General features: G+C 37.9%; 1 protein-coding gene and 1 long non-coding RNA gene across 2 annotated transcripts in view; one reads left to right on the forward strand and one right to left on the reverse strand.

The window, feature by feature from the left end:
* LOC114487099 (uncharacterized) overlaps positions 1-25,948 on the forward strand; it is a 132,740-nt gene that overhangs the window by 21,352 nt on the left and 85,440 nt on the right. The gene's annotated exons all lie outside the window — the stretch shown is intronic.
* The window catches only part of SLC12A1 (solute carrier family 12 member 1), a 92,585-nt gene continuing 72,765 nt past the window's right edge, over positions 6,129-25,948 (reverse strand). The window contains exons 20-26 of the mRNA XM_024132919.2: positions 19,906-20,049; positions 16,999-17,130; positions 16,651-16,762; positions 14,851-14,937; positions 8,715-8,850; positions 7,292-7,359; positions 6,129-6,264 (exon numbers count right to left, since the gene is read on the reverse strand). Of these exons, the coding sequence (XP_023988687.1) occupies positions 6,129-6,264; positions 7,292-7,359; positions 8,715-8,850; positions 14,851-14,937; positions 16,651-16,762; positions 16,999-17,130; positions 19,906-20,049 (815 nt within the window). The remainder of the gene's footprint in view (positions 6,265-7,291; positions 7,360-8,714; positions 8,851-14,850; positions 14,938-16,650; positions 16,763-16,998; positions 17,131-19,905; positions 20,050-25,948) is intronic.

The raw sequence follows: 25,948 nt of genomic DNA on the forward strand, positions 1-25,948 counted from the left end.
TGTTCTCCATAGTTGTACTCATAGTTCCTTGCTCATTTGTAAATTTGTATATTTATATTTTATCCTTCGACATTCCTTTTTTTTTTAAGCGATAGCAACAAACAGCACTTGAGCTTATCAGTTGTACTGTTTTTGTCTGTCCTGGTCTAACATTTAGTTAAGTACTTACCATAAAGTGCTCAGCCAGGTACTGTGCTCTGCTTTTAATACACACGATCTCATTTCCCTGCAACAACCCTCCAGGGAAGATCTTTTAATAATGCTCATTTTACGTATGAGAAAATGGATTCTGCAGGAGGCCAGGTAATGAGCCTTCCACTAGTAAGGGGGGAAACTGAGACTCAACCCCTCTCTTTCTGACTCCAGAACCTCAGCTTTTAATTTTACTTCCCTGCTTTTCTTCCTTAATGTCTTCTTCATGCTTTCCTTTAATTACCTTGCACAGTTTCTAACTTCTTGAGTTGACCATTAACTTTCATTTTTTGTATTGATTAATAAATCCATTTATAGATATAAATCTACCTCTGAGCCTGCTTTATCAGCATAAAATGTGTTTTGTTATGTGGAATTCTCAATGTCATTTTTGCTAAATAGTCAAAATGTGTTATTTCTTTCTTTTTTGACATGAGATATTTAGAATTTTATTTTCCCAGTGAGTAAGATTTCTCATGTTGTTGTTTATATATTTGTAAATAATATTAGTTTTATTGTATTGTGATAAAAGCGTAATATTTACTATTTCTACATTTTAGAATTTACTGAGTTATCTAATATATAATTTGTTTTCAGAAACATTCTATAGATCTCTAAAAGACAGTGTAGTGTTTGTAAGTGAGCACTATGGTACCTATTAAATCCATTTTTTAAAAAATGTAGTTTGAATTCTCCTATACTTGATCTGTCAGTTAGAGATATAGGTGAGCTGTTTCCTAAGAAAATTGACTTTCTTAGTGACTCTCTCCTCACTTCCAACGATTCTTGTGTTATTTATGTCAATATGATGTTATTTATTTAGATAAAGCTCCATTATCATCATAGCTATATTATGGCTATATATCTTTTATAAATATAAAAAATGATACTCTCTTATCCCTCCTAATTCCTTTAATCTTAAACTTTGAAATTAAAATTGCCAACTCTATTCTTTTTGTTTCAATGTTTCTATATTTTTTTTATTCTTTTGTTTTTAGCCTTTTGGATATATAATTTAGAATATTAAGCTAGCAGATCAAATAGAGTTTGATTTTATTTATTTTTTATTAAATTTGAGAGTCTATTAAAAAAGATAAACACATTTATATTTTCTGTTTATTTCTTGTATGTTTGATGTGTCTTTTATTCTATTGTATGATTTCTCTTTTTTTAAATGACTTTTTTTTCTGACTTTTTGGGATTATTTTTTCCTTGTTTTTATGTTCTTTATGCATCAGAATTTACGTACAATGTTTTAAATTCTGTTAGGAGACAAATTTAAGCTATTAAAAAACTGTACTCAAACCTAGAATTATCAAAATTATTAAAGACAATGACAAAATAGTGCCCACTGGCTTTCTCTTGTGAGAAATGCTGAGTCACTAGTGCTCCTCCTGGCACTGAGGATCTGTCCTGTGAAAAAACAGACATAAAAAGAGTGGAAAGATGAAAAGAAGAGTGGGACTTTGAAGTGGAACCAAATTTATTTCACTTTTCCTTTTTTTATATGCACAAGAATGGTATGTGATTTAAAATTCTATACCTACATAAGCCTAAAAAAAGGCATCTCAATTAATATAACAAAATGCCAAGTGATAGGATATTATGTCATAATTTAAATAGGAGAAATTTTTCTTCCTTAGTGGGACCTAAAATAGTGTGTTTAGAATAGTGTCATAGATGAGATGAAATATTATATATTCTTTTTGAAAACACTTTCTGCATTAAAAAAAGGGAGACTGAGATGGTTCTTTTCAGCATCAGAAATCCTAAAGAGGTAAGACTGACCAACACACCTTCCCTGGAGAGGAGATTTTGCCTGTAGACCAGGGCTGCCATGCTCTGGGGCAGCTGGTGGCCCCGTAGGAATGCCTGGGTCAGATGCTGAGCCCTGAGCACTCTTGGCTTGACCTTGTGGCTCTTACTGCAACTCATGGGGATGCCCTGATCTGTCAGCAACTGGGACATCTGAGTCACACCCAAAGAGGAATTTCTCCTGTTCTCCCCCTGGGAGTCCAGACAGATTTCATCCTTATGTCAACACGTCCCCTACATCTCTGCAGAGGAAAACATTAGAAATATCTAGGTGGACTGGCTCCAGGTGACCTGTGCAGCAATATCCAGCCAGCAAGGATCCTGTGGATGCTAAGTTTGACAATGAGCAGATGTGCTGATCTTCTGTGAATGACACAGGGACCTTCACCACATGGTGAACCACCACCTGGTTATTGTTACAATCCTCCTATTTAATTTTAGCTAAAGGCCTGGTTGATATCGACTTGCAGTGCCAGTTTAGGAACCCAGCAGCCTAAGAACAGTGAGACCCAGGGACAAGATCGTCCATCTCTGAGTTTTCTTCTCTGTACAGTATTAGGAGAATTGTGCATCGAGGGCTGATTTTCTCTTTGGCTCAGCCTCTATTGGTGGCACATATCTTTCTGGTGCCTTTCAAGGACACCTATGAGATGCTCCACTGCAATACCCATGTCTGCTTTGAGTGTTCACCAAGCATACCATTTGGCCTCTCCGGGCAGCCATTTCTGAATATTCTCAGTATCCAACAAAAGGGATCCCACCCAGTGCTGCACTCTGTCTGTCATTCCTTCAGCTTCTTACCTTCACCTGCACACTTGGCGGAGGAGTTAGTGGAATTCTCCCAGGGTCTCCTGCAACTATTTCCTGTGACATGTTGGATTTTTCTCAGAAGCATTTGTTGCAAGCTGACCTTTTCTAGCTTTCATCAATCTCATCCCATGTAAACTCCAGCTTGGTTGTATTTCTAAAAATGTTATCATATGAATGGCATCCTTCCTTAGTTTCCTGCCATGATGCAGAACTTTCCTATTTGTATGTCTCTTTGGTCATTGCAGAAAGGATCTGATAGGCAATGGAGAAAGAGAAATAGATGGCTTTGCTCTAGTTGTGTGCTTTGTTTTGTTTTTAACAGAAATCTGGTCATCTTGCATTTAGAGTGTCTGAAGGATATACAAAGAGAAACACCATGAAAATTAGTGATTGAATATATGGATCTGAGACTTAGGGGAGCTCTGTGTTAGAAATATAAATTTGGGAGGCATCAGCCCATGGTGGGAGTCAAGTCACGGGAACAGGGAAGACTGCCTAAAGCAGGAGTTCCAAAATTTTGTGGATCATCAGAATATACAGATTCCTTGGTTCTTCTCCTGTAGAGTCTAATTTAGTAGGCTTATGATTGTCCTCAAGAATCTATAATCTTTTTTTTTTAAAGCTTCCATTGAAAGAGCTCTAAACTTGAGTATTGAGGGAAGAAATTGTAAGGCAATGCTCCCAGTGTGGTCTTCCTTACATAAGAAAGTTTTACGTCTATATGTACCTGGCTATGTTTTAGGGATGGTGGCAGGGTCATCAACTGAAAAAGTGATGAAGATTTTGAAAAGTCATTGTGAGAAAAGGGTGGGGATACTGATGAGACACATGTACAAAGTGAGGGGACAGAGAAAGCTGGACATCAATGAACATGAATGTGTAACCTTCTTCTTGCTCAGCAACCTGAGTATAGACATGGAGATAGTAGGAGATTGGGTTAATAGAGTTGGGTAAATCAAAGGACAAGGACAGGACACTGAGGACTACAAAAATCTGTTGGCATTTGACCATAGCCCCCATCCTTTCAATTTTCTGCTACCCTAACCTATTCCCAATACAGCTGCTCTTGACCTCAAGATCACCAGTCCCTTACTACCACCCATCCCCATTTTTCTCGGTCCTTGTTCTCCTTTCTTAACCTGGAACCCAAGGGACATCCCTTCAGTCACTCTTTTGCCAATAACCTTCAAAATATTAAATAGTTTTAAGGTAATACCACTAATAAACGGTGAGACTGAGACTTGAACTTAGGCCAGTCTGAGTGTCTGTTTGTTTGTTTTTTGACCAGTACTTTATATGACCCCTGCAGTTGGCATGGTGATACCCCACCCAGACCCTGTTTAATGAAGGACTTATTGCCGCAGCATCTGGGAGTGCAGCAGACAGACTTCAGCTGTCTGGACCTTTGGTATGCCTCACCTGCAGGGAGTTGCCTCATCCAAGTTCACACTCCTTCCTGGGCCACCCACCTCCAATGACTGATAAATGTGGGAGTATAAAATCCTGGCCCTCTCAGCCCTTCTTGGGACTACTCTGAAGGGACATTCTATCTCCAGAGCTCCCTGTGAGGTCACTGAGACTGTCCTTGGGACTGCATCACAGCTCACCTTTCCCTCACCCTTCCACAGATGTTGATCCCAAGGGCACTCCTTAATAAACATGCTCCACGCTAAACTCTCTCCGAGTCTGTTTCCTAAGGGACCTAACATAACAGCTTCTTCAAGAAACGAGAGCCAGAAATTCCTGTTATAGAAGTCATATGACTTTTCACCTTTTCCAGAGACCCTATCAAGTGTTTTAGGTAAGTGTCAGATCCATATGAAGCCGGGTGCTCCTTGCCCTGGTCACCAGGATGGCATCTAGCCATTTGGATTTCAGGTACATAGGGCTCCAGAGAGAGGGCTACTCCAGGCCTGAGTTATGTCCAATGGTGTCATTTTTGGAATAGGGATATCCTGCTTCTTAAGCTTTGCTATTTCCCTTTTCCCTCCCTAGCCATCCTTCTGAGGCCAGAGTCTGGCCTGGAAGACTAATCTTGAATCCCAGCTTTAAACAACCTGCAGATGTGAGGCAACCGATTGAAAATTTCAGGCTCACATCTGATACACCATTGCACTGTGATTTTAGTGACTGAAAGGTAAAAACATGACCTAGGCCAGACCAAACGAATTTGAGTGGTTTTATTTCAGGTTGATTTTTTTCCCATCATATTTTATCAGTTAGAATAAACAGTCATAATATGTCAGGAAAAAAAATAAGCAAGCCATCCATCAGAAAAAAAATTTTGGTTGTTTTTTAATATGATTAAGTATTATAGGAACACTAACAAATGAAAAAAAATCGATACTTGTATATTCCAAATTTGCAAGTTTATCCACGTCACATTTTAATTATTCTTTTAAATCTATACAATCACTATATAAAGTAACTAAATATATGATTCAGGATATATTTCTTTATAACAGTTAGAAAATGTGTGGTATTGGTTTTCAATTAAACATCTATGAAGACTTCATCTGTGCTACCCACTTAATTAGAAAAAAATATGCAAAGTAATATCATGCTGGAAATGTCTAAATAGGGAAAGCAACTAAAATTTATATATTAAGGATGGAATTTGTTGCATTTAATTGGAATATATGTTGCCTCCTAATCCAGCTAATATATTTTTCAATCAGCCCCAAATTGAAGCCGTATGTTATCAGCGATCGCTCAGATCACTCTAAGTATATAATCTGTGTTATATTAAATAACCTTATTTAGGTAACTGCTTTAAACATTGTGTAGAAGCAAGTACTCCTTAAAGGTTTCAGTTATTGATTTTCAAATCTTCTTTGTAGGTATAAGCTTCTCAGAAGGCCAAGCATAATCACGTTTCCTGCCCAGTTGGTCTTTTCCTTTGATAACCACCCATGGTTACTATACCTGTCAATAGGCATTTAATGAGAAACTGCTGGGGGCTGAAGCCTCTACCAGGGCCTAGAAGCAAGCAGAAGATTAGGTGTGCCTGGAAAATCTCACAATAAGTTGATGGTTTTCATGGGCACAAGCCAGCATGGGTTTGCTTAATTTTCTTGTTTTTCAACAGCAATGACAAGATGTTTTTCTAGGGGTAGCATTGGCTTTGACACCCACTTAAGCTGAGAGGAAAAAAAAAAAAGCTCCTATTAAGTAATAATTAAAAAATGACAAAGTTTACTTGGTCTCCAGAGGTTTGCATATCCACAGATCAGATTTATAACATGAAATACTGGAACACGTCTCCTACTTATTCATACATTAAGTTAAAATGTGTTCTAATCCTTTATCATTTAAGAATAAAATGTCAGGACATTTTTGTGATTTCCTCTAACTAGTAAGACAGGAGGGAGGTTCTTCGTGAGGATTTCCAACCAAGCCATGTACAACCAATCTGATATAGATCCTTTTCTTGCCACTGGAAGGCTCCTGACAGCATGGAAGAAAAATAAGAACAAATGTGACGATTAGTACAGGCAGTAACATCACTAGTTATCTGAGCTATGTAATAACAAGTGGCCTGAACCTTTTATGTGTCTCCCCGACAAAATGAAAGCATGGAAATTATTTTGAATATAGATATTAAATTGATATACTTCTCAGATAATATAAATATCTACAAACCAGAAAAACAGGCTTGGGCATTGTAGGGTAGAGGCAAAGCATACATATATATAATAAAGTTTCACTCTTTAAATAGAAAATATGATCAACCAATACCTCTCTCCATTTTTGGAAAATAGTGACTTTTCCTAATAGTTTAAAGCTCTTATATTTGGGAGAAACAGCTATTTGAGCCCTACCACCCAATTCAGGAGAACAATCTATGTCTTAAATGGATAGTCCTACAGTGTAGACCTTGTTTGAAGACATACTTACCTTTGTACATAGGAGTCAGTTCATGAGGTATAAATGTGAAATTGTTGGTTTTCATGTTTAGCAATGAATCTTTAGGTAAACATTCATATTTTCAGCAGGTACACCCCTAACATTTGTGGAGTGGAGGGCAAAGAGTGGAAATGGAAAAGCCCACTCCTTTTTCTCCTGCCCTGGCCTCTTCCCCCATGGTAAAGAGCCTTGCAAACATGCTGTGGACTCTACCTCAGGAGCAGCTATCTAGGGAAGGGGCCTGGGAACCTTGGTAGCCAACTTGGGACTAATTAGTCAGGGAATTCCAGGGTCAGGTTCCCTGGAACCTGGGAGGACCCAGGGTTCTAGATGGGCATGCACTATGCCCCTGGCCCTTTGGGTGGGGAACACCTGGTGGAAAGTCCAAATGGGGCCCTCTAAAGCCCATGGGCCTCAATTGTCAGTGTCTCAGGGTGGCCTCATTTTCCCTTGCTGCCTAAAATCCCACATGTTCCAAATTTAACTTTCCACCTGAATAGTTGTGAGCTTTTAAATTCACAACTAAGGTTTCTCTGTAACAATCTTAAATGTCTGCAATGATACTTACAGGACTATGAGATTAGCAGCTCTTGAGTGCTCCTGTAAGAGTTCATTCAGTCGAACTTGGCGGTAACTCTGTGGACAACATTCAGATTTTGTTGAGGGCAGTTTTCCCAGAATTATGAATGAGAATTTATCTTCTTACCTCAAATTATGGACAAGTAGAAAAACCTCATTTTAAAAAATTACAGTTACTTCATTCAGGTTTGGAAACTTAACAGTGTTTTTAAAACTCATGGGAAATTTTAGAAACATAAAGAAGACCATTGTGCTATAGTGGCTTATTAAATTCTAGAAGAAAAAAACAAGCAAGCAACGTGGATAACGGTAAAAAGAAGATAAGAATGGCCAGTGCTGGGGAACAGGTTTGCAGCTGAAGAAAACTAACCTAAACTTGATACTAATTTGATATCCTAAGAACATAGGTTATACCCTAGTCTCTCTTTATTTAAGCTCTTTGATTTTTACCGGCACAGGGGACTGGTTTCAATGAAAGAGTCACCAAAAGACACATTTGGAAAAATAACTACATTAACTATTTTGCGGTGATGAGAGTAATATTTATTATTACATTTCACTGGTTCAGAAACCAAGGTTTAGATAAGTGATTTGCTCAATTCTATGAAAACTTTTTGTTAGAACTGGGAAGTTTATCACACACAGAGCTTATGATTCTTAGCTCAGTATTTTTCCGCTAAATTTGAAAGGCTTTTAGTATCTCCTGCTCTAATTTGTTCCAACTTCAGCTCCTAATATAATTTATTTAAATTTTGTAGTTTAGATGTTCTTATGGTCCTTTTCCTTGAATGTCTAATCCAATTCAGATGTCAGTTCTTCTGCCTTATTTTTATGTCCCTGCCCTTTTCATCCTCACTATTGCAGCTTCATTCAGCTCAGGCCATGTGGGTAACTCCCATTTTATTGGGTTCTCTAGAAGAGCCCACCATTTTACATCCGTCCTACAAGATGTGCTGGATCCAACTTTCATATTCATTGCTCCAATTACATATTTTCTCAGATCCCTATGTTAGTTTTTATAGCTAACTTTATCAGGTTAAAATTCTTTGTTATTGTCTCAAAGTGGGAGTCAATCTATATTTACTTTTCATATGTATTGACTTAAATTATTTTAGACTGATGGGTCTGTCTCCTGTTCTATAAAATGAAATTGGAAAGAAGACTTCACAATATGTATCAATAACCTGTTTTTAACTTAAAAATTGCTTTTATACTAAAAAATGAAAACAATTTTCTAAATCCTCATATTCAATAGTATGATTGAAAAAGCACTTGAAATATGGAGAAACCCTGGATCTTGAATAATGAAATTCTATAATAGATACATTACTTCTTGATCTTTAAATCAACCACTGTTTTCTTTTTCATCTAGTTAGATAGCAAGGTAAAGATTAAGGGAGACAAGTCCTTACCTTTTCCTTGACTGCTTCCAGTTCTGCATCTGTAATTTTCCACGGAGTTTCTCTCTTTAATTTCTCAGCAGTTGTTAAATCTTTGCAGCTTTCATGGAGACGATATGGTTCAATCATTTCTTCAAAGAATTTCCAGCTGAAATTGGAATTATAAAAGAGGCCTCACAGTGGGAAACCAACTCATTATTTCACAGATACTCTAGGTATGACATAGCTCTGCTGGCTACAGAATCAGAGCTGAATGTCATGCAAATCTTTTAAGAATTATCTTTGCAGGGGACTTTCTGTGAGTAAAACCATGGCTATAGTAGTGCCTCCCTATCCAGGGAAAGGCCTTAACGTGTGTGAGGCCTTGATAGCCTACTAGGCATTAGATCCTCATTATAAATACACAAACACACAGATAGTAATTATTCTGCAAATACATGTTCTACATAATATAGTCAAAGACACAGTTGTAACGTAGACACTTCAGCCCATAAATGAGTTTCCTTCTGCTTATTTTATAGATTCTATGGGAGACATTTATGAATTAATGTAGGAGATGAACTAGCATCCCTGAGAGTTGGATAGGGTTGCCCTCCTCACCTTTAGTCCACATGGCAACTCCCACTCATGGCAGGAGGCTGCAGGCAGGTAGGAGAATAGTAACTAAAAGGAGCAAGGAAGTGAGTTTAATGGCTATAGAACAATTTGAATGTTTGCTGTAAATAATGTAGCTTTTGTCCTTCTGGAATCTGATGTTGCTATCTGAGATTTTCAAATGGCTATTGTTCAGGTGCATGTTAGAGGAAAGAACAAAAATCAATAATATTTTAAAATCTGAGGGCATTTTGGAGCGATTAAGAAGAAATCATTGAAAAGTAGGAGCAGTATCTCAGAGCTGTGGAACAGTTTAAAAATTGCTGAAAAATCTCATTCTTGTCTTTCATAAGAATCTCATAAGACTTTTTTTTTAATAGATTTATTTAATTAATTTATTTATTTTTGGTTGTGTTGGGTCTTCGATACTGTGCACGGGCTTTTCTCTAGTTGTGGCGAGTGGGGGCTACTCTTCATTGTGGTGCACGGGCTTCTTACTGCGGTGGCTTCTCTTGTTGTGGAGCACGAGCTCTAGGCATGTGGGCTCAGTAGTTGTGGCTCGTGGGATCAGTAGTAGTGGCTCATGGGCTCTAGAGCACAGGCTCAGTAGTTGTGGCACACGGGCTTAGTTGCTCCATGGCATGTAGGATTCTCCCGGACTGGGGCACGAACCTGTGTCCCCTGCATTGGCAGGCAGATTCTCAATCACTGCGCCATCAGGAAAGCCCCAAGGCTTATTTTTAAAATAGCACGAAACAAAGTTTATAATTTATAGGAGTAGCTGTCTTTACTATGCTACTGTAAGATGATCTCAAATATAAAGTTTTCTTTGGTTTTATATAATGTGGCTTACTTATAATTTAGTAACTTTGGAATGAGTGATAATTAGAATCAATGTGCTGTTAGGTTAAGAAATTAAAATGTGAAGCAATGAGTTCACTGATCTCATCAGTTGTCCTGATTTAGGATTTGTACAAAGTACAGAGATTATAAAGGAGTACGTTGTCCCTACTAGTGTGCTTTTTTTAAGGGATTGAAGAGATACTTAATGCAGTAGATTTCTGATGCTTTGACTTATTTAGAATGGTAGACAATGACAGGGAAGGAATAAGACTTATATGCCCTATTATTCTTTCAACCACACAATACTTTTATTTGCTATTCCTCCCAACAGTGCTGTGCTTTCAGAGACCTTGGCGGTAATCAGTGCAAAGTTGCTGGCCTAGGAGAAAAGAGCCTGGGTTCTTGCTCCACCTCTTCCATTGTCCTCCTTGACCTGGATAACCTTGCCTATAATAGGGGGTAACAATGGCTGCTCAAAGCTGGCACGTGGTTGGTGTGAGTATTAATATGATGATTTGGGTGACAGTGCTCTGAAAAGTATGAAGTACCCTGTAAAAGCAGGGCATTCATTTTACTCAACAGCCATAGGACTGAGGTTAGCAATTGACAGTTTCTCTGTTTAAGCTCTACATATAATTATTTTGATCAGGATAAGAGTTTTCTTCGCATCTCAGCCCAGGTGCTTATTAGAAAGAGCAGTTCAAAAATAGCTTCCTAAGAAATGGAAAGTGGAAAGGAGATTTCTGGTTGTCCCCCCGGCATGCATACTGTTTCTCCATTGTAGTTTGGGTGGGAATGACTCTATCCCCAGCATCAGTCAATACAATTCTATTCCTTTTGCCAGACTGATTGGCCAGGGTGGGCACATAACCCAGGAAAGCTTGACCAATAGGCACCTTGCATTTTACTGACCACAACAAGTGGCTCAGTGGCTTGGGTTGATGCTACCTGAATGCAGCCAATGACCTGAGTTCAACAACTGGGGAAGAGACAAACTTTTTCTCCCACTGAACACAAATGAGCAAATATGTAGTTCTGGCTGCTATGGGCATTCATCTTGGTTTTGTAAGCTAAATCAACTTTGATTGATGATTTCATAATATAAGGTAGAGTAGAGAGAATGAAGGAGAATTAGTCCTTAATTGTAAAATTAACCTTCTAAATCAAGCTTCACCTGAAAGCCAAAATACCCTTGGATTTTTCAGTTAAGTTTGATAATAATTTCCATTATTTAAGTCACTATGAGTTAAGTTTTCTTTTACTTGCAATTGAAGCATTCTAAGTGACACAGTATGTTATAATGGGGCTGTATTTGTCCATTTATTTTCTCTAAACTCTTACTGCTCCTTTTCTATGTTTATCTTTGATTTCTTCATCCTAAGGCTCATCCCTGAGTTGGCCATTTTCCATTCTCCTAGCTTGGTGATCCAAAGGTAGCTCAAGATTTCTATTTGATTCTTATTAAATCTGATCTTTCTTATAATTATTTTTTAATTGATTCTAGAATAGGTCAAGTATTACATACTATTAAATATAAGTGAGGATTAATTTAATTTAAAAAATTAACTTATAGCTGCCCTGCCTTCCCCATCCTTGTTCCTCATAATAACAAAGTTAAAAACATTTATTGACTGCATAAAAACTTCCCCCTAAGTTCATATAAGATTTCTTCTCTCAAATTAATGTATTTGTTGTTTTTGTGATCACACTAGCATCTTTCAACTAAATTATCTAGTTAATTGCTTCTAGTTTCTCTCTGATTTCTGTTTAAAGATTGCTGTTCTATTGGCCTATTACTTTTAATTCAGTCTATACAATAAAAAATGAAATTTAACCACAAGAGCTTTTCAGTTTTCCCTGGCCCAATTATCTTCTCATTAACTTTGCTTTTGTACTCCCTTTCACCCTTGCTCTACCATATTTATAGATAATATTTTTATGATAGAATGTCTCCATCAAGACTTGCTCATGTTTTATGGGTAGTTGAAAGATCTACTATTATTATTGCCTTATTAAAGGCAATTGAAGGACAGTTAACATTAGCCTCCAACATGGAAATCACTGACAAACTATTTTCAACATTGTGTGAAAATAGTGACCAAGAAAGAACAATGATCAGGAGATAGCTGTTAATGATAGACAAGGGCTGCCTGACCAACAAGGCCCATGTGAAAGCTGAAGCTGAGACAGTGCTGTAAGCTTTGGGCCCTGGGCCTGGGGCTGCATCAGCCCAGGGGAAGAGTTCTCTTTCTCTTATTAAACCACTCAGAGGAGTTGCCTTTTAAAAATTATCACAAAGGTGCTAGATGTGCTACCAGTGGCCATTTGTGAGATTTACTGAATGACCATTCTCTGTTCTAAAATTTACCTTCAAATATTGGAAAAGGCATTGCCAGCATTGGATATGTGGTTGTTTTATAAAGTAATATGGCATCAGTTATAGCTGAAGACTGAAGAGAGAAGGATGGCGCTTCCAGCACACTTCTTCTGGGTGGCCTTTTGTCTTCACACCAGGGTACATTCACTGCAGTTATTCTAGTAAGAATGGACTTTTTTTCCTGCATCTTCCTCAAGACCTTGAAATATCACAGAGAGAAACTCCACAATTGTGAAAACTAATTCATTTTTTTTTTTCCTGAGAAAGGGAAATAGATCTCTTCACTGCAGGATGTGGAGGATATGTAAGAAACACCAAATCAGAATGGTGTCTAAAGTCAAATTTAGATACCAGGACAAATGCCTGGGTCCTTTGTTTCTTACGACTGTGCATAGAGTTTTCTCCTTGAGAAGAGGAAACCATGGAACAAAGGTCAGGGGTAGGAAGATGAAGAGTGTCTAGCCTGTGATGGACACTCAAAGAAGGAAGAGGCATGGTTAGTAAAAGAGATACATCAACATCCTCAGTGATAGGACAGAAAGGATGGGTATGCATCAGGTGACCATGGCAGCTGGGCAGAGACTAGCACAAAAGAGAGGGAAGGAAACAGGGACTTGGATAGAGAAAACCATATTGATGGGTAAAGAGGCAAAGGATATAGAAACGAATTAATCAGCAAGCACAGACAGTCCTTAGCTGCTGATAAGACAAACAACAGCAAGAAGAATTCACCTACAAGAAGTAGGTGACTGATCTGTGCCCAGCATTGAGCCAGGGCTTACAGATAATCCAAAGTCAGTAGGGGACACTGTGACTATGCTCTAGACAACAGTAAATGGTCCTGTACTTGGCAGAGCGCTGGCAGGCTCTAGCCTGTTGCTAAGTGGCACATACTAGGGAATCACTGGACCTGCTGTGTTACGAAAGAGAATGCATTCCCACCAATTAGAGCTATAAGATGAGCCCATTTGATCACATCACTGCAAAAGCCAAGAGGCAGCGACTTAGGAATTAAAATTCTTCAAGTGAAATGTGGAAGGCTACCAGAGGTTATGACATGACAGTTCACTTCATATCAGAATGTTAATTCCATTTACCAAGGAGGATGATAAATCTGTTCTCAATTTTTTTAACTGTTTATAACTGCAGAAATACAGGAATGAAAGGCATTAGTGGTATATATGATGTAAGGAGATACTACATAGTAATAATCCAGGTTAACCCTGTCAATTATAGCTTTCTTATCACAGTTAAGATGTTTCATAAAGCTGTTTTAACTGACCCATAACATTGGAGTAATCATGAATACCCTCAAACTGTATGAAGTTCGAGGTTGCCATTTGGTCAGTAAGAATGCATCTTAAATCTGGATGACTTTCATTTAGTTATTAAGCTCATCTGGGATAACAATGAATCAAAAGAAGGGAAGAGCAAGAAGGCTCAAGGAATATGGAATTGCAATCCATCCAGAACTGCAGGAGGAAGGAGAAATGATGGTCAACAGAAATGAGAAGAGGTCCAAGAGTCCAACAAGGACCTAAGCCATGCTGAGAGCTTCATGTCTCCCTCTACTCTAACCCTTGGAGACCCCATTCCACACCAAATCAAATGTATTAAACTGCATCTAGATGCAACAGTAAATATGATTTTGGACTGTAAACAATTGAAAATAGTTTATAATTGCTAAGTCATTGCTCTAAGTACTTTAATTTATAATTGGCTATGATTTTCAGACAATCTTCTTATACCTCTGGGAACTCCTTTTAAGATCTACCTACAAATTGTTTTCAAATATCATGTACTTGACAAATTTAACAATCAATGAAGTTAAAACGATGTTGTTTTGAAGACATTTAAACAATTATTTCAATGTTTGTCATTAAAAAATTTTGGAACCAATACATTTTCTTGCCAGGCTTCAGATAGTTTTAGAGATCCCCTTTAGGGGCTCTCATAGGCTTACCATTCAGGATATCCCACCAGTAATGTTAAATAATGAAAACTTACCCTGACTGCTCAGGTCAGAATTGTCTGAGCTTGTGCTTCCTATTACTCTTGCCACCATAGAAACCAGTAACATGATGGGCAATTCTAAAATGTTAACTAAATGGTGTTTCAACAATTCTTCCTCTCAAGCTCATCTTCACCTTAAAACCTTTTCCTTCCATTAGAACATGATAGCTCCGTGTCATGATTATTTGAAATCCCTTTTTATTATATCCTATCAGGAGTCACTGCAGTAAATCCATAACATTTTTACCTTCTAATAATCAACACAGAAGAGAAGGCGAGAGTACCACGAATAAACAATGGATCTTGTTAAATGTTTCATACCTTTCTTTGTTTGGCTTAATGTTGATGTCACCAATGATATGGATGTCTGCAAATTTTATCCTAAATTTGCTCAGGAGGGAAGCCATTCTGAAAATATAAGAGAGAAACACTTCATCATTGCATATTTAGCTATTTTCAATCAAAGAGTTTTGATTTCATGTCTTATTTCAGCTTAGATTTTGGACAAAGGCTTTGGTTAGTGTTTGATTTTCATTGCAGTACTTGACGAATACAGATAAATGTGGACCAAGTTATTCCATTGAAGGCAAGGAGAAATTTCTGTAGGTGCAGTCACTGGAAACAGCAAACCCAGCTCTGCATTCATGTTTCAGGAAAGATAATGTGGAGCTGTCCACTCTTCCTTATCATTTGGAAAAAAGAGAGCAAGTTCCAATACTTATTGACTATTATGGATAATTTTTATAGAGTTGCTGACAGACTACTGACAAACAAATAATTATTATATATTACATCATTATAGATTAAACGATTTTTCCCCTAGAAACTGAAAATTTTGATATAATTTCAAAGTTACAAAAAAGTTACAAGAATAGTGCAAAGAAAGCTCAGATTCACCAATTGTTTATATTTTGCCCCATTTGATCTGTCATTCTCTTTTTCTATCTACATCTGTCTATCTATGTATTTTTTGCTTGCTGGCTTTCTACCTCCTACCTATTTTCCATTTTAAAGTAAGTTGCAGATATCAGGCCCGTTTACCTGTAAATATTTCAGTGGGTATTTCCTAAGAAGAAGGACATTCTCCTTTATAAACAGAGTACAGTTTTTGAAATCAGGAAATTTAACACTGATGCCCTACTACCATCTAATCCACCAGCATTTTCAAATTTTATCACTTGTCCCAATAAGGTACTGGAGGCTTTAAGAAAATATAAATTATTGTAGACCTCATGTTAGTTTCCATTTTAGTGTGACTCTCTTTATGAGGAATTAAATATTTATAATATCTTTCTAAGAGGGGGGAGAAAATGTGAAAAACTACTGAATAAGAGCCAGTCATTATTTTGTGATTTCTAGAAGTAGCAGTTCCAGGAAGGGCTAGGACTTAGGCATGTCATGAGGGACCAAATGCCGCCAAAGGTCATTCTCCAGATTTCCGCCAGAGACCTTTGGATGCACCACACTCTCGGCATGCTTGTTGCTCTCACAACTACAGATCAACTCTCCATGACTGAAGTAATAAGAAAGACACAGACTTACTCCGTGGGACTTATGTATTTTTTTAATTAGAAGAGCTATCAACAGTCATCCATTTAAACACTTTCACACTACAAGTGAAAAACTGGGGACCCAGATATGTGCAGTGACTGTTGCAAAGTCCTACAGCTTGTTGGTGGCAGAGCTGTGGCTCGGACCAGATGTAGTCTCTCTCTTCTCTTCTAAGTGTGCTGTGCTAGAGTGACTGCTGTGAATTAACAGGTTTGAATCTCCCAGAGAAACTATTGGACACAAATGCCTTCAGGCTCTTCCTTTCTTGGATGCATTTAGGAGTCAGAACAAAATAAACATTATACAAGATAATGATACTCTCATTCAAGACTTGAGATGAGGCTTCTGTGCCAAATGCTTGTTGGAAGCATTTGTGGAAGGGGATAAAAGGACTGAAGACAATGATTAGAAAAATTACACAGATAATTTACTGACCAGAAACAAGTAAGCTTGAGGCCTATCATGGTGACTTTGTCTTTAAATTTATTGTGCCTCAAAGATGCTTACAGTTCTTAAAATTAAAGCATTAAAACAGCAAACATCCAAACACAGGAGTGATAAATTACTTACGTAATTTTTTCTTCTTCAATGCGATTGATCTTCCCTCCGACATAGATTCTTAATTTACAGTCTTTCCATTTTTTTCTGAGAGTCAAGATATAGGGGATAAGGAGTGTTAACCCTAACAACAAAAAAAGAGTAGATTATGACAAAAGAATGAGCATATCCAACTGAAAGGAAATGAGTAGCTTCATATCTTTATTCTTTCCCACATTCATAGCTCCTACATAATTTAAATCTTTGGAGAACACGGAAGTGTTATTTAACTGATATAGTTTCATATACATTCCCATGCAGTTTGTTAAATTTATCAACATAGAAATTCTGCTTCCTAGTGTATATTCTGGAATTTTTTACCTCCATCATCAAACAACCACCAAACATCAATTGTGCCTTTTCCTTGCTTCTTTTTAAATTGGGTGCTGGCTTCCACCAGTTTCTGGTTGATCTCCCCCACATGCATCGACTGGATTGTGTTAATGCTGCTGTCTGTAATGAAAGAGAAAGTAGTACATCCATTTGTCTTTTGAGGAAAGAAGCAAAATAACTTTCTAATAAATCTCTTCAGGAAAATAGAGGAAGGGTAAATAGTGAGTCCTGTTCTCCAAAAAAGGAGAGATAAAGGTCAAATTCCACAATAATTTAGATTACCTTCAATAGTTCAGAAAAACTTGACATTGATCTTATGATTACAGTTTTCATTATAAAGCAGCAGATTTTTTTTTCAGATCCTTAGTGATCTCTCAGAGCAGAACTATTATTTAGGCAGGTACCAATGCTAAATTATCTGATACAAAAGCCAAAATGTCCCAATTTTTCCAAATTTCAGGTATAACTCAACTTATATTTTCAGATGTACTTAAAAGTAGAACATGTGGTTATTGGTTTTCTAGAGATAAGCAGAAGAATCAGAAGTACTCCTTCACGAGACAGTTTGTTCATTTGAGCGCAATTTTGGTGTAAATTCCATCAATGTCTGGATTATAAACGTTGACAGGGACCATGAACATCTTGACTCTCTATGACCCTTTGGTCCTAATGTGGGCCTGGCTTACTCTTTTGTTTTCTCTTCAAGGAATCTGTGAATCTAAGGTAAAGCCATTTGAGCTGTTTGAATCTCTGTGAATGAGATGAAAAAGCCAGGAAATATGATTAAAAATACCTTTTCTTGAGTTATAGTTAAGAGTGTACATAAAGTACTTAAAAAAATTGTTTAATGCAATTTCCACCCTGACATGGACACAGCAAAAGTGTACCAGGGAACTAGGGCAGTGTTTGCTCAGAACCATTGTTCCTATTTCCCAGTAGGGGTTTCTTTCCTACTCCATATATGTTTTTTCTCATTTCCACATCTTTGAAAGTTGTGACTTCATTGCTCTATTTCAAAGCCATGGTGTCAGCATAGTGCTTAGAGTAGAGCTGACAGCCTCTTCAGAGCTTCCTCTCTGATCTAAGAGGCTCTGAGGATGCTTTGTTCTGTCTTTTGTTGTTTTCATGTTTGGGCCTGTCAATTCTGAAGCAATTATCTCATATTGTTTGTATCTCCCTAGGACCTCTAAGGGAGAAAGTTAAATATCTTTACAAAACGGACCAAACTCTGCCCCCACTTACATGGAAATCAAAGCATCCAGAGGACCGTGTATGAGTGCCTGGAGGCAGAGTTGGTCCTAACTCAGGAGAGTCGTCAGCTAACAAAGGCCTGGAGCAGTGAAGGGGCCTACTCAGAGCTGTGTTTGAAAATTTAGGTGTTGAAACAAAACATAACATAATCTTGCTTTTCTGAACAATGAGACATGTTGACTTTCAGAGGTGTACATTTTTGCCAAAAGTATTGCGATGCAGAAACAGCGTTCCAGAATAAATAAGTCCCACTTTCACTAATAAGGACCTTAATGCTTCCCTCCTTCCCATCAGCTAGAGAACAGTATGGGTTATGACTTCTGAATTTTCCATTGCTTTTCAGGTTGTACCATTGCATAGTGCAGATTCAGTGGATAGTTAATTCTTCTCATGGGTACATGAAATAATTGAAAAGGAAAGAAGATAGTAGTTAGTATCCAGATTGTCTTATTCTAATATTTACACCCTGAAAGACCTGATGTAACTCCAACTTTAGATTCAAACACATCATTTTTCTAGAAAGTGTCCTTTCAAGGGGACAAAGGCACAGTAGGTTCTCCCCTAGCCCATGGAATGTTCCTGGCACCCAAGGGTACCTCTAGTGTTTGAAGAAGGGAAATGTTTGGATTCCCTATAATTCTATGTAAATATATAAAAATGATGTATTACAGGTTAAATTTAGTCCTTGGGTCACAGTAGGAAAATAAGCAAACAGAACCAAACCTTTTCCAGGGTAGGAGACAACCTCTTTGAAGGGCCTCTTTGAAAGGTTGGCTCTTATTAACCTAGACCAGCAGCTAAGTCTCAATTTGGATCTTGCTACTTGACTTGGAGAACCTGCCAGAGAAATGATCTTTCCTGGGCCTTACACCAGTGAATGACTTCAGTAACTATATAGGAGTATTTGTGCATGAAAGAAAGAAATGTTAACATTCTAATTTTCTACCAGCGGAGGTCGCTGTGGACCGCATTTAAACTCAAACCGGCAGTGTTTCTGGAAAGAAAGCAATTTTCAAAAAAATCAGTTATTTGAATCACCTGTTTATTAAACTTATAACAAGGTCTCATTCTGTGGTCCTCCATTTCTGGGATGTATACTGAACATTCAGAGATAAGTGTACCATTCAGCCAAAATCTGCAGGTAATTAGTGTCCATGAAGTTCCAAGTCTGGAATTCTGGTTTGTGATAGAGATGCATTTTTGAAATTAGAATTCTATCTGGATCCCTTATTTACCTGTACCAGTCGACTTTCAATCTCCTGAAATGTCTGCAAGGTGTGTGTGAGGTGTGTGGGTGTAGATAAACCAGTTTGGAGGCTGGGTCACGAATTTCTATCCCCTTTACATCTTAACTAAGAATTTTCTATTTTATGACGTTCCATCTGCTTAAGCACTGTATGACTCCCAAACCAAATATTATTTTAAAACAGTTTTTACAGTAAGATGGTACAAAGGGGTGAATGTTGTTGATAAATGACAATAGCTTCTACCTTTTAGCCATACTACCTTCTCTTAAGGAAATATCTTTCAGTCCTTACATACACTCAATGCCCCCAACGTCTTAGATGCTCATTACTGACCCCTATAGACACTCAAGTCGTGGCTCGCCTTGTAATCTTTCCTGTAAATTTTAAAGGCACTTACCTTTCCTGGGAGTTGGCTTAGTAATGTTCAGCTTGCCAGCTTTTTTAAACAAGCCTCGGAGGCCTCCACTTTCTTCTTCGCATTCATTATCTTTGATAGTGGCTTCCAAAGCCAGTCTCTCCTGTTCTAATTTCTCTAATTCATCTGATGAAAGAAGACAAAATCACTTACTCTGCTCAGAGCAGCAAAGTTTCTAGGAACAATCTTATTAACAATTTTAATATTAAAAATGGTGTCTATGCAATTAAATGATTATTTATACATAATATGATTTTTCTGAATGATTATTAAAATAACGTATATCACTAAATTGTATTCAGAAAGTAACCACTAGCTCAGAAAAATGACTGTATGTGTTGTCATAATACATGAAGACACTGGGTTTTTTATGTGTGAGGGCAAAGGAGGCTATTTAATGCCATCTTTATTTACTACAGGCAACACAAAATATCAGATCCACTGTAATAAGATCTTGTACACTGAAAGCTACTGATTTACTGACCTAAGCTACTGGGCCAGATATTTGACAACTGGGAGTGACAAAAATTACAGAAGTATATTGGGTGTGTATCAGGCACAGAGCAATGCCTCCTGAATTGAAACATAAAACTAGAGAACAAGAATTAAGGAAAGAGAACCATATCTAATAATAAACCCTGTGGGCTCCAAATACAAATTACAGTGAAAAATATCCACCACCAACAGTTCTTTCCAAGAAGCAAGATACTTTCTGGAGTGAGTGACCAAAGCAAAAGAAATAAAAGCTGAGGTTTCTGTGTGCCTGTCAGAGTCCACATTGCTAAAAAGGGGGCCTCATGACACTGGAGTCTGGAATAAGAGTCAAGCTGTGCAAAATGTCCTGTCCAGGGTTTAGACCTACTATCCAAGCTTTTATGTTGCGTTTAGCTGCCTTTTATCTTTTTTGGATTCTGATTATGACGGAAAATTCCTAGCTGCTATGTAATCATTGCCTCCCTCTCTGACCTTAACCTGCACTGAATCAGGGTAAAAAAGACTTTAAAGGCAATCATACGGCTGTGTTAAAGAATGATGGGCATTCTTGCTTACAGTTGTAAGGTGGCACTCTTGTCAAATTCCCTCATCTTCTTGCCTACTAAAGACAGAGCCTTAGAAAATGAGCCAGGTTCCGAGGAAGAGAGTAGAAAACCTAGATTCAGTGTTACGAAACACTGGTAGGGCTACTGTAAATGTCAACTCTCGGAGCCTGCTGCCTTACCTATCTGGGAAGTGAAGCTATACAAACTCTAGATTTATCAATTTTGTACTAACTAAATCTGTCAGGACAGTCACATCCCTAGATGGTGCTGTTATTCAGCTACACAGAATTGTCTGGCCCCTTTCCAGGTGCTAGCAATTAATCTTTTGCCAGTGGCATGAGATTTAAGGTCAAATCACCCATGTGATTTCCCCAAAGCTTCAAAGGTTCTCAAGACCAGCAAGTAGCTATAGAAAATCTAAGAAATCAGGTAGATGGTATTAAAGCTTAGACAGGAGTTGCTTACCCCTGACTTTCAAAAGGTGAACACAAGCTGCATTGCACTGGGGGTCATAACCAATTACAGCTCTGCTCCTGGCTTTATGTGACATTGGGCAAGTCATTTACTTTTCCTATGCCTCTGATTTCCTATCTGTGAAATGGAAAATTGTAACCCTTCGCCTTTCCCACCCTCCTAGCTTTGCAAAAAGAATAAACAGCTCCTGAACAGTGCTTTGTTGCTCCTTAGAGAACAAAGCAATGAGTGCATTTCTATAGGCAGTGTATTGATGCAACTTCTGGAAATCGGCTTAGTCATGCAAAGCAAATCAAGTATTTTGAGAAGGCTGGGAGTTATTTTAGAATTTAATATTTATTGTACACTCTTGGGTGCCAGGGACTGTGCTGCATATTATTCATTCCCAAACAACTCTGAGAGAGTTACTATTATTATTCTCATTTTGTAGATGAAGAAACTGAGGCTCAGAAAGTTTAAGTAATTTGTCTGATGTCACCCAGCAAATAACAAGGGTTCCAGTGCAAAGAATTCTGCTTGACTCCAAGTTCTGTATGCTCTCCTCTATGAAGACCTTCTGCTGTTGGCTTATTGCTATGATTTCGGAGTTGTTTTTATTAACCTCCAACTCTCAGATGAACCTAAACACTCACGCACATGGTGTAATGCCAAGTTAATTCCCCAAAACTATGGTCCCCTCAAAATTGTCATTTTAAAGAGAAGACTCTAAGGATATGGGTAATAATATGACAGGCTGCCCCAGAAAAGCAGCATCACTGTTCTGGGTGATGGGTCACTAGCTATTACCCATTCTGTGGGTTGTTGCAGGGGTCAGCTATGGGGTAACCTGTTCTTTGCAGTCATCTGGAAGTGCACGTATTTGTGAGCTGCTTTGGGGGCAACTGCAAGGGTTACATTGGGGAGGGGGTTCTTTTACTTTTCTTTTTTTAGCAGGCTCCAGCATACCCTGTGATTAGCCACTACTTGCCATGTTCTTTGTCCTCTAATTTGGACAAAGGAGGAAAAGTAAATAAATCCTCCTTTGTAAGGATTCAGCTGGCTGAGTGAACCGGGAGCTGCTCCAATAATTTGCTCAAAGGTATGTACAAAGCCTGTCCTGGACAGAGCAAACTGCAAAATCCCAGGCCTGAGAGACAAAACTAGACTTTGTGTGAATGAGTCAGATTCAGCAGTTCCCTCAAAGACGACAGAGACAGAGGGTGACAGAGTCAATTCTAAAGGCTAAAATCTGCCTGCTTGGACATCTTGGATTTTCAGATCCACACAGTGGTATGATCACTCACAGTGATTTTGTAAATTCTTATTAAAGTTAATTCTTAATTATTCACTTTGTAGGTGATCTAAGGCCTCCTTCTGTGCACTCCCTCCTTTTCTCTTTTCAGTGCTAGGTAGAAGTGACGTTTTGATTATCTATTCTCCTGAATTATCTATCTGGCCTACTGTTTGCCTCTGTTTGCATGCGAAATCACGAGTAGACTTTGTCCAAACATTTCTTTCAAATGGAGTACTGGCTAGCTGACTTGCAAAAGTGTACCATCAATCACAGGAGGGATAAGGCAAGGGAGTAGGAATGGATAGATGTAAACTGATTTCCACGGGGCTGACTGAAAACTACTCATTTCTTTACTGTTTCCACCACCACCACCATACACTGTGATATTCAGGATTCACAATGCCCTTTCCAGTAGTATTTTATTTCATCCCAGCACCAATGCTGGGATGCAGGCAGAGCTAGTAGCATTCTCCTCATTCTCCCCATTTTACTGTGAAGGAAACTTGGGTTCAGACTATTCGAGTGATTTGTCCAAGGTTGCATAGCTAGTGGCTCAGGTCTTCTGTTTCCAATTCTAGTGTTCATCCTTCTACCGTCGTTCATCAGTGATATGCTCTGACTGTCAGTATCTGTCTATTGAAAAAATACCCAGTATGCATTTTTTTAAAAAACCATCCTCAAATTTCTGTCAGAGAAATTTCTGTAATACTCCGTATTTCCATAATATTCTCCCTCAGCCTTTATTCTACTAACTATAACTATGTGATGTGGAATAGAGTTTTAAGATACATGTCTGATATAACCCCACTGGTCTGCAAACTCCTGGAGGGTAGCTTATGTCATATTTCATTACCACCATTTACTGAAAGTTTATTTTGTGTGAAGTACAATGCCAGATACTTAGCAGCCATCATATCCTTTAATCCAAGCAACAAATCTGAGGTAGGTACTGTAATTCTTCCCATTTGGATAACTGAGTTTGAACCCAGGCCTGTCTGATTCCAAAACCTAGGCTTAGGCTTCCCAGACTCCCCCTCACATTCTTAGTCGTGCCCCTGCCTTGCTAGTGCTCACCACCATAGTCCCTCAAGAATGGTCTGTTGAAATAAAAGAACAGCTCAGTTCTGTTCAATACAGTTCAATACATTTGACAGCATTATCTCTATAAAGGAAGAAAAACATGTGAACTGTTGTCAGGGGTGGGAGTGTGTACAGTATGTATGTATGTAAGGGGGGTTGGTACAAAAGACAATGTTTGAAAGATGTAGAGTTAATGCTATATGCAGAGTTATAAAAAGAGGGGCTGATAGCAGCTGATGGTACAAACCAGGCTGGAATGTGACAAAAGGTAGGACAGGTGGGATTAATCTGAAGAATGAGAGGCAAGGAAAGGGCTCCTTACCCTGGAAAGGGCATCTGGTGGGACTCTGAATCTTGCATACTAGTTTCATATTATATCACATTTACAAAGCCACATAGTTAGGGAGAGAGAGTAAAAGCCTGCCCTTCTCTCATGCCAAGATTAAGAGGATCCCAGAGGTTCTAATGATGGAAGAAAAAGCTTAGACTTAGGATCTATCAGTTGAGAGTGAGTTTCTGAGTCTTCATACGTTCCCCAAAACAGTTCTCATTGGAAAAACAAAGAGTGAACCCTGAGCTGTATCCTCATGCAAATGCCAAAACCACTTGAACAGTAGTTTATTTTCTAGTCCTTTATAAACTGATTGCATGATAACCAACTGGAGTGACTATTTTGAAATTCAGTTTAGTTGTCAAGATTGCCTCGAATGTTCTATTTCCAGTCTTTTTTTTTCTTTTTTTAGCAATGTCTTTTAGAAATAGGCAGGAGTCTACACATTGCAGTTCAGTCTGAATCTGAAAGATAGAGAATAGTCAAATATCTGACAACAAAAGAGAGAGCAGGGAAACCCACTGAGGAATCACGTATCCTCCAACTTCACAGCATCCTTTTTCTTTATTAATTATTATTCTTTCTTGATCAATCAACTCAAAGCTGTAAATGCTCACATGAATCAATGTGCTGTACCCCAGGTGAAGTCTAGTTGAATTGAAGGCAGGAAGGAATCCTGCAGTGGTTGCCTTCCAATCAAGTAATTATTTACTACACTGCCATCTGTCTTAATTTTGCTAAGCCACTCTATCAGACACAGCAGAACCCTCGTGCTCTGAGATGGTCATAAATCGTGCAGTACTTACATGGAACACTTGACCGCAGTATATTGCGAATCACGTTTCATCACGTTATTTCCTACCAGTACAATTTGGACTCTATGTTGTAGTTGGCAAACTTGCTAAATACCCATGGGAAGTGAGCAATATGAAATACTGCATTTTTTTGTGTTGTCAGGCAATAAATTAATTTCTTAAGAGAAACTATCAGCCATCAGTACTGGATGAGTAGCTGCACTATATAAGTAATAATGCTATGAGCATCAATCTTATTTACATAAAAAGTTATTCTCCTCACATAAGCCTGAGACACAGTATAGAAATAACTGTCATTAGCTGGTAAATTACCTATAAAGTTGATTTCTATTCACTGCTTTATTAAGTACAGTATATGGGCACTCTGAATTGCTAATATTTCCTTTAAATTATAATCTGTGATGACACTGTGGTGTCTGTTTTGGAAAAGCTATGATGATTATCATTAATATATTGTAATGCAATACTTAAGATTTATCAGGCTCTTATTAAGCCCTATATTATAGCATAATACAATGAAATGCAAGCTTATTTCTTCCAATTCAAAATCTAATATGAGGGTTGTGTCATAAATTATGTAACTTCAAAACAATGCATGGAAATGTGGGGTAAAGTTAATTTCTATCATTATGCTGTTGTTTTTCTGCATGTTCATGTATTTGTGTAATGCTGTTTTTTCATTTACTCTAGATAATTGGTACTTATAATTATTTTATTAGCATCCTACCGCATTTTCCCTTTCTTGACTAAGAAGCAAAAATATTTCAAATATCAAAGTTGATATAAATTAGATACATCCCTTGGGAAATTAAAAGGGGATGCAGTTCACTGCCAGGATTCTTTCAGAAACATACAGAATTTGCTTGCTGTATTGCTTTATAGAACTAAATTGACGGTGCATTTTGGCAGATGGAGCAGCAAGGGGTGGCAGCTACATCACATCTTTCAGCTTGAAGAGAGCAACATACAAAACAAATGCAAATGTATAATTTAATACAAATTGTATTTTGCA

The sequence above is a fragment of the Physeter macrocephalus genome, chromosome 11 (assembly GCF_002837175.3).
Source record: "Physeter macrocephalus isolate SW-GA chromosome 11, ASM283717v5, whole genome shotgun sequence".
Taxonomy (NCBI): domain Eukaryota; kingdom Metazoa; phylum Chordata; class Mammalia; order Artiodactyla; family Physeteridae; genus Physeter; species Physeter macrocephalus.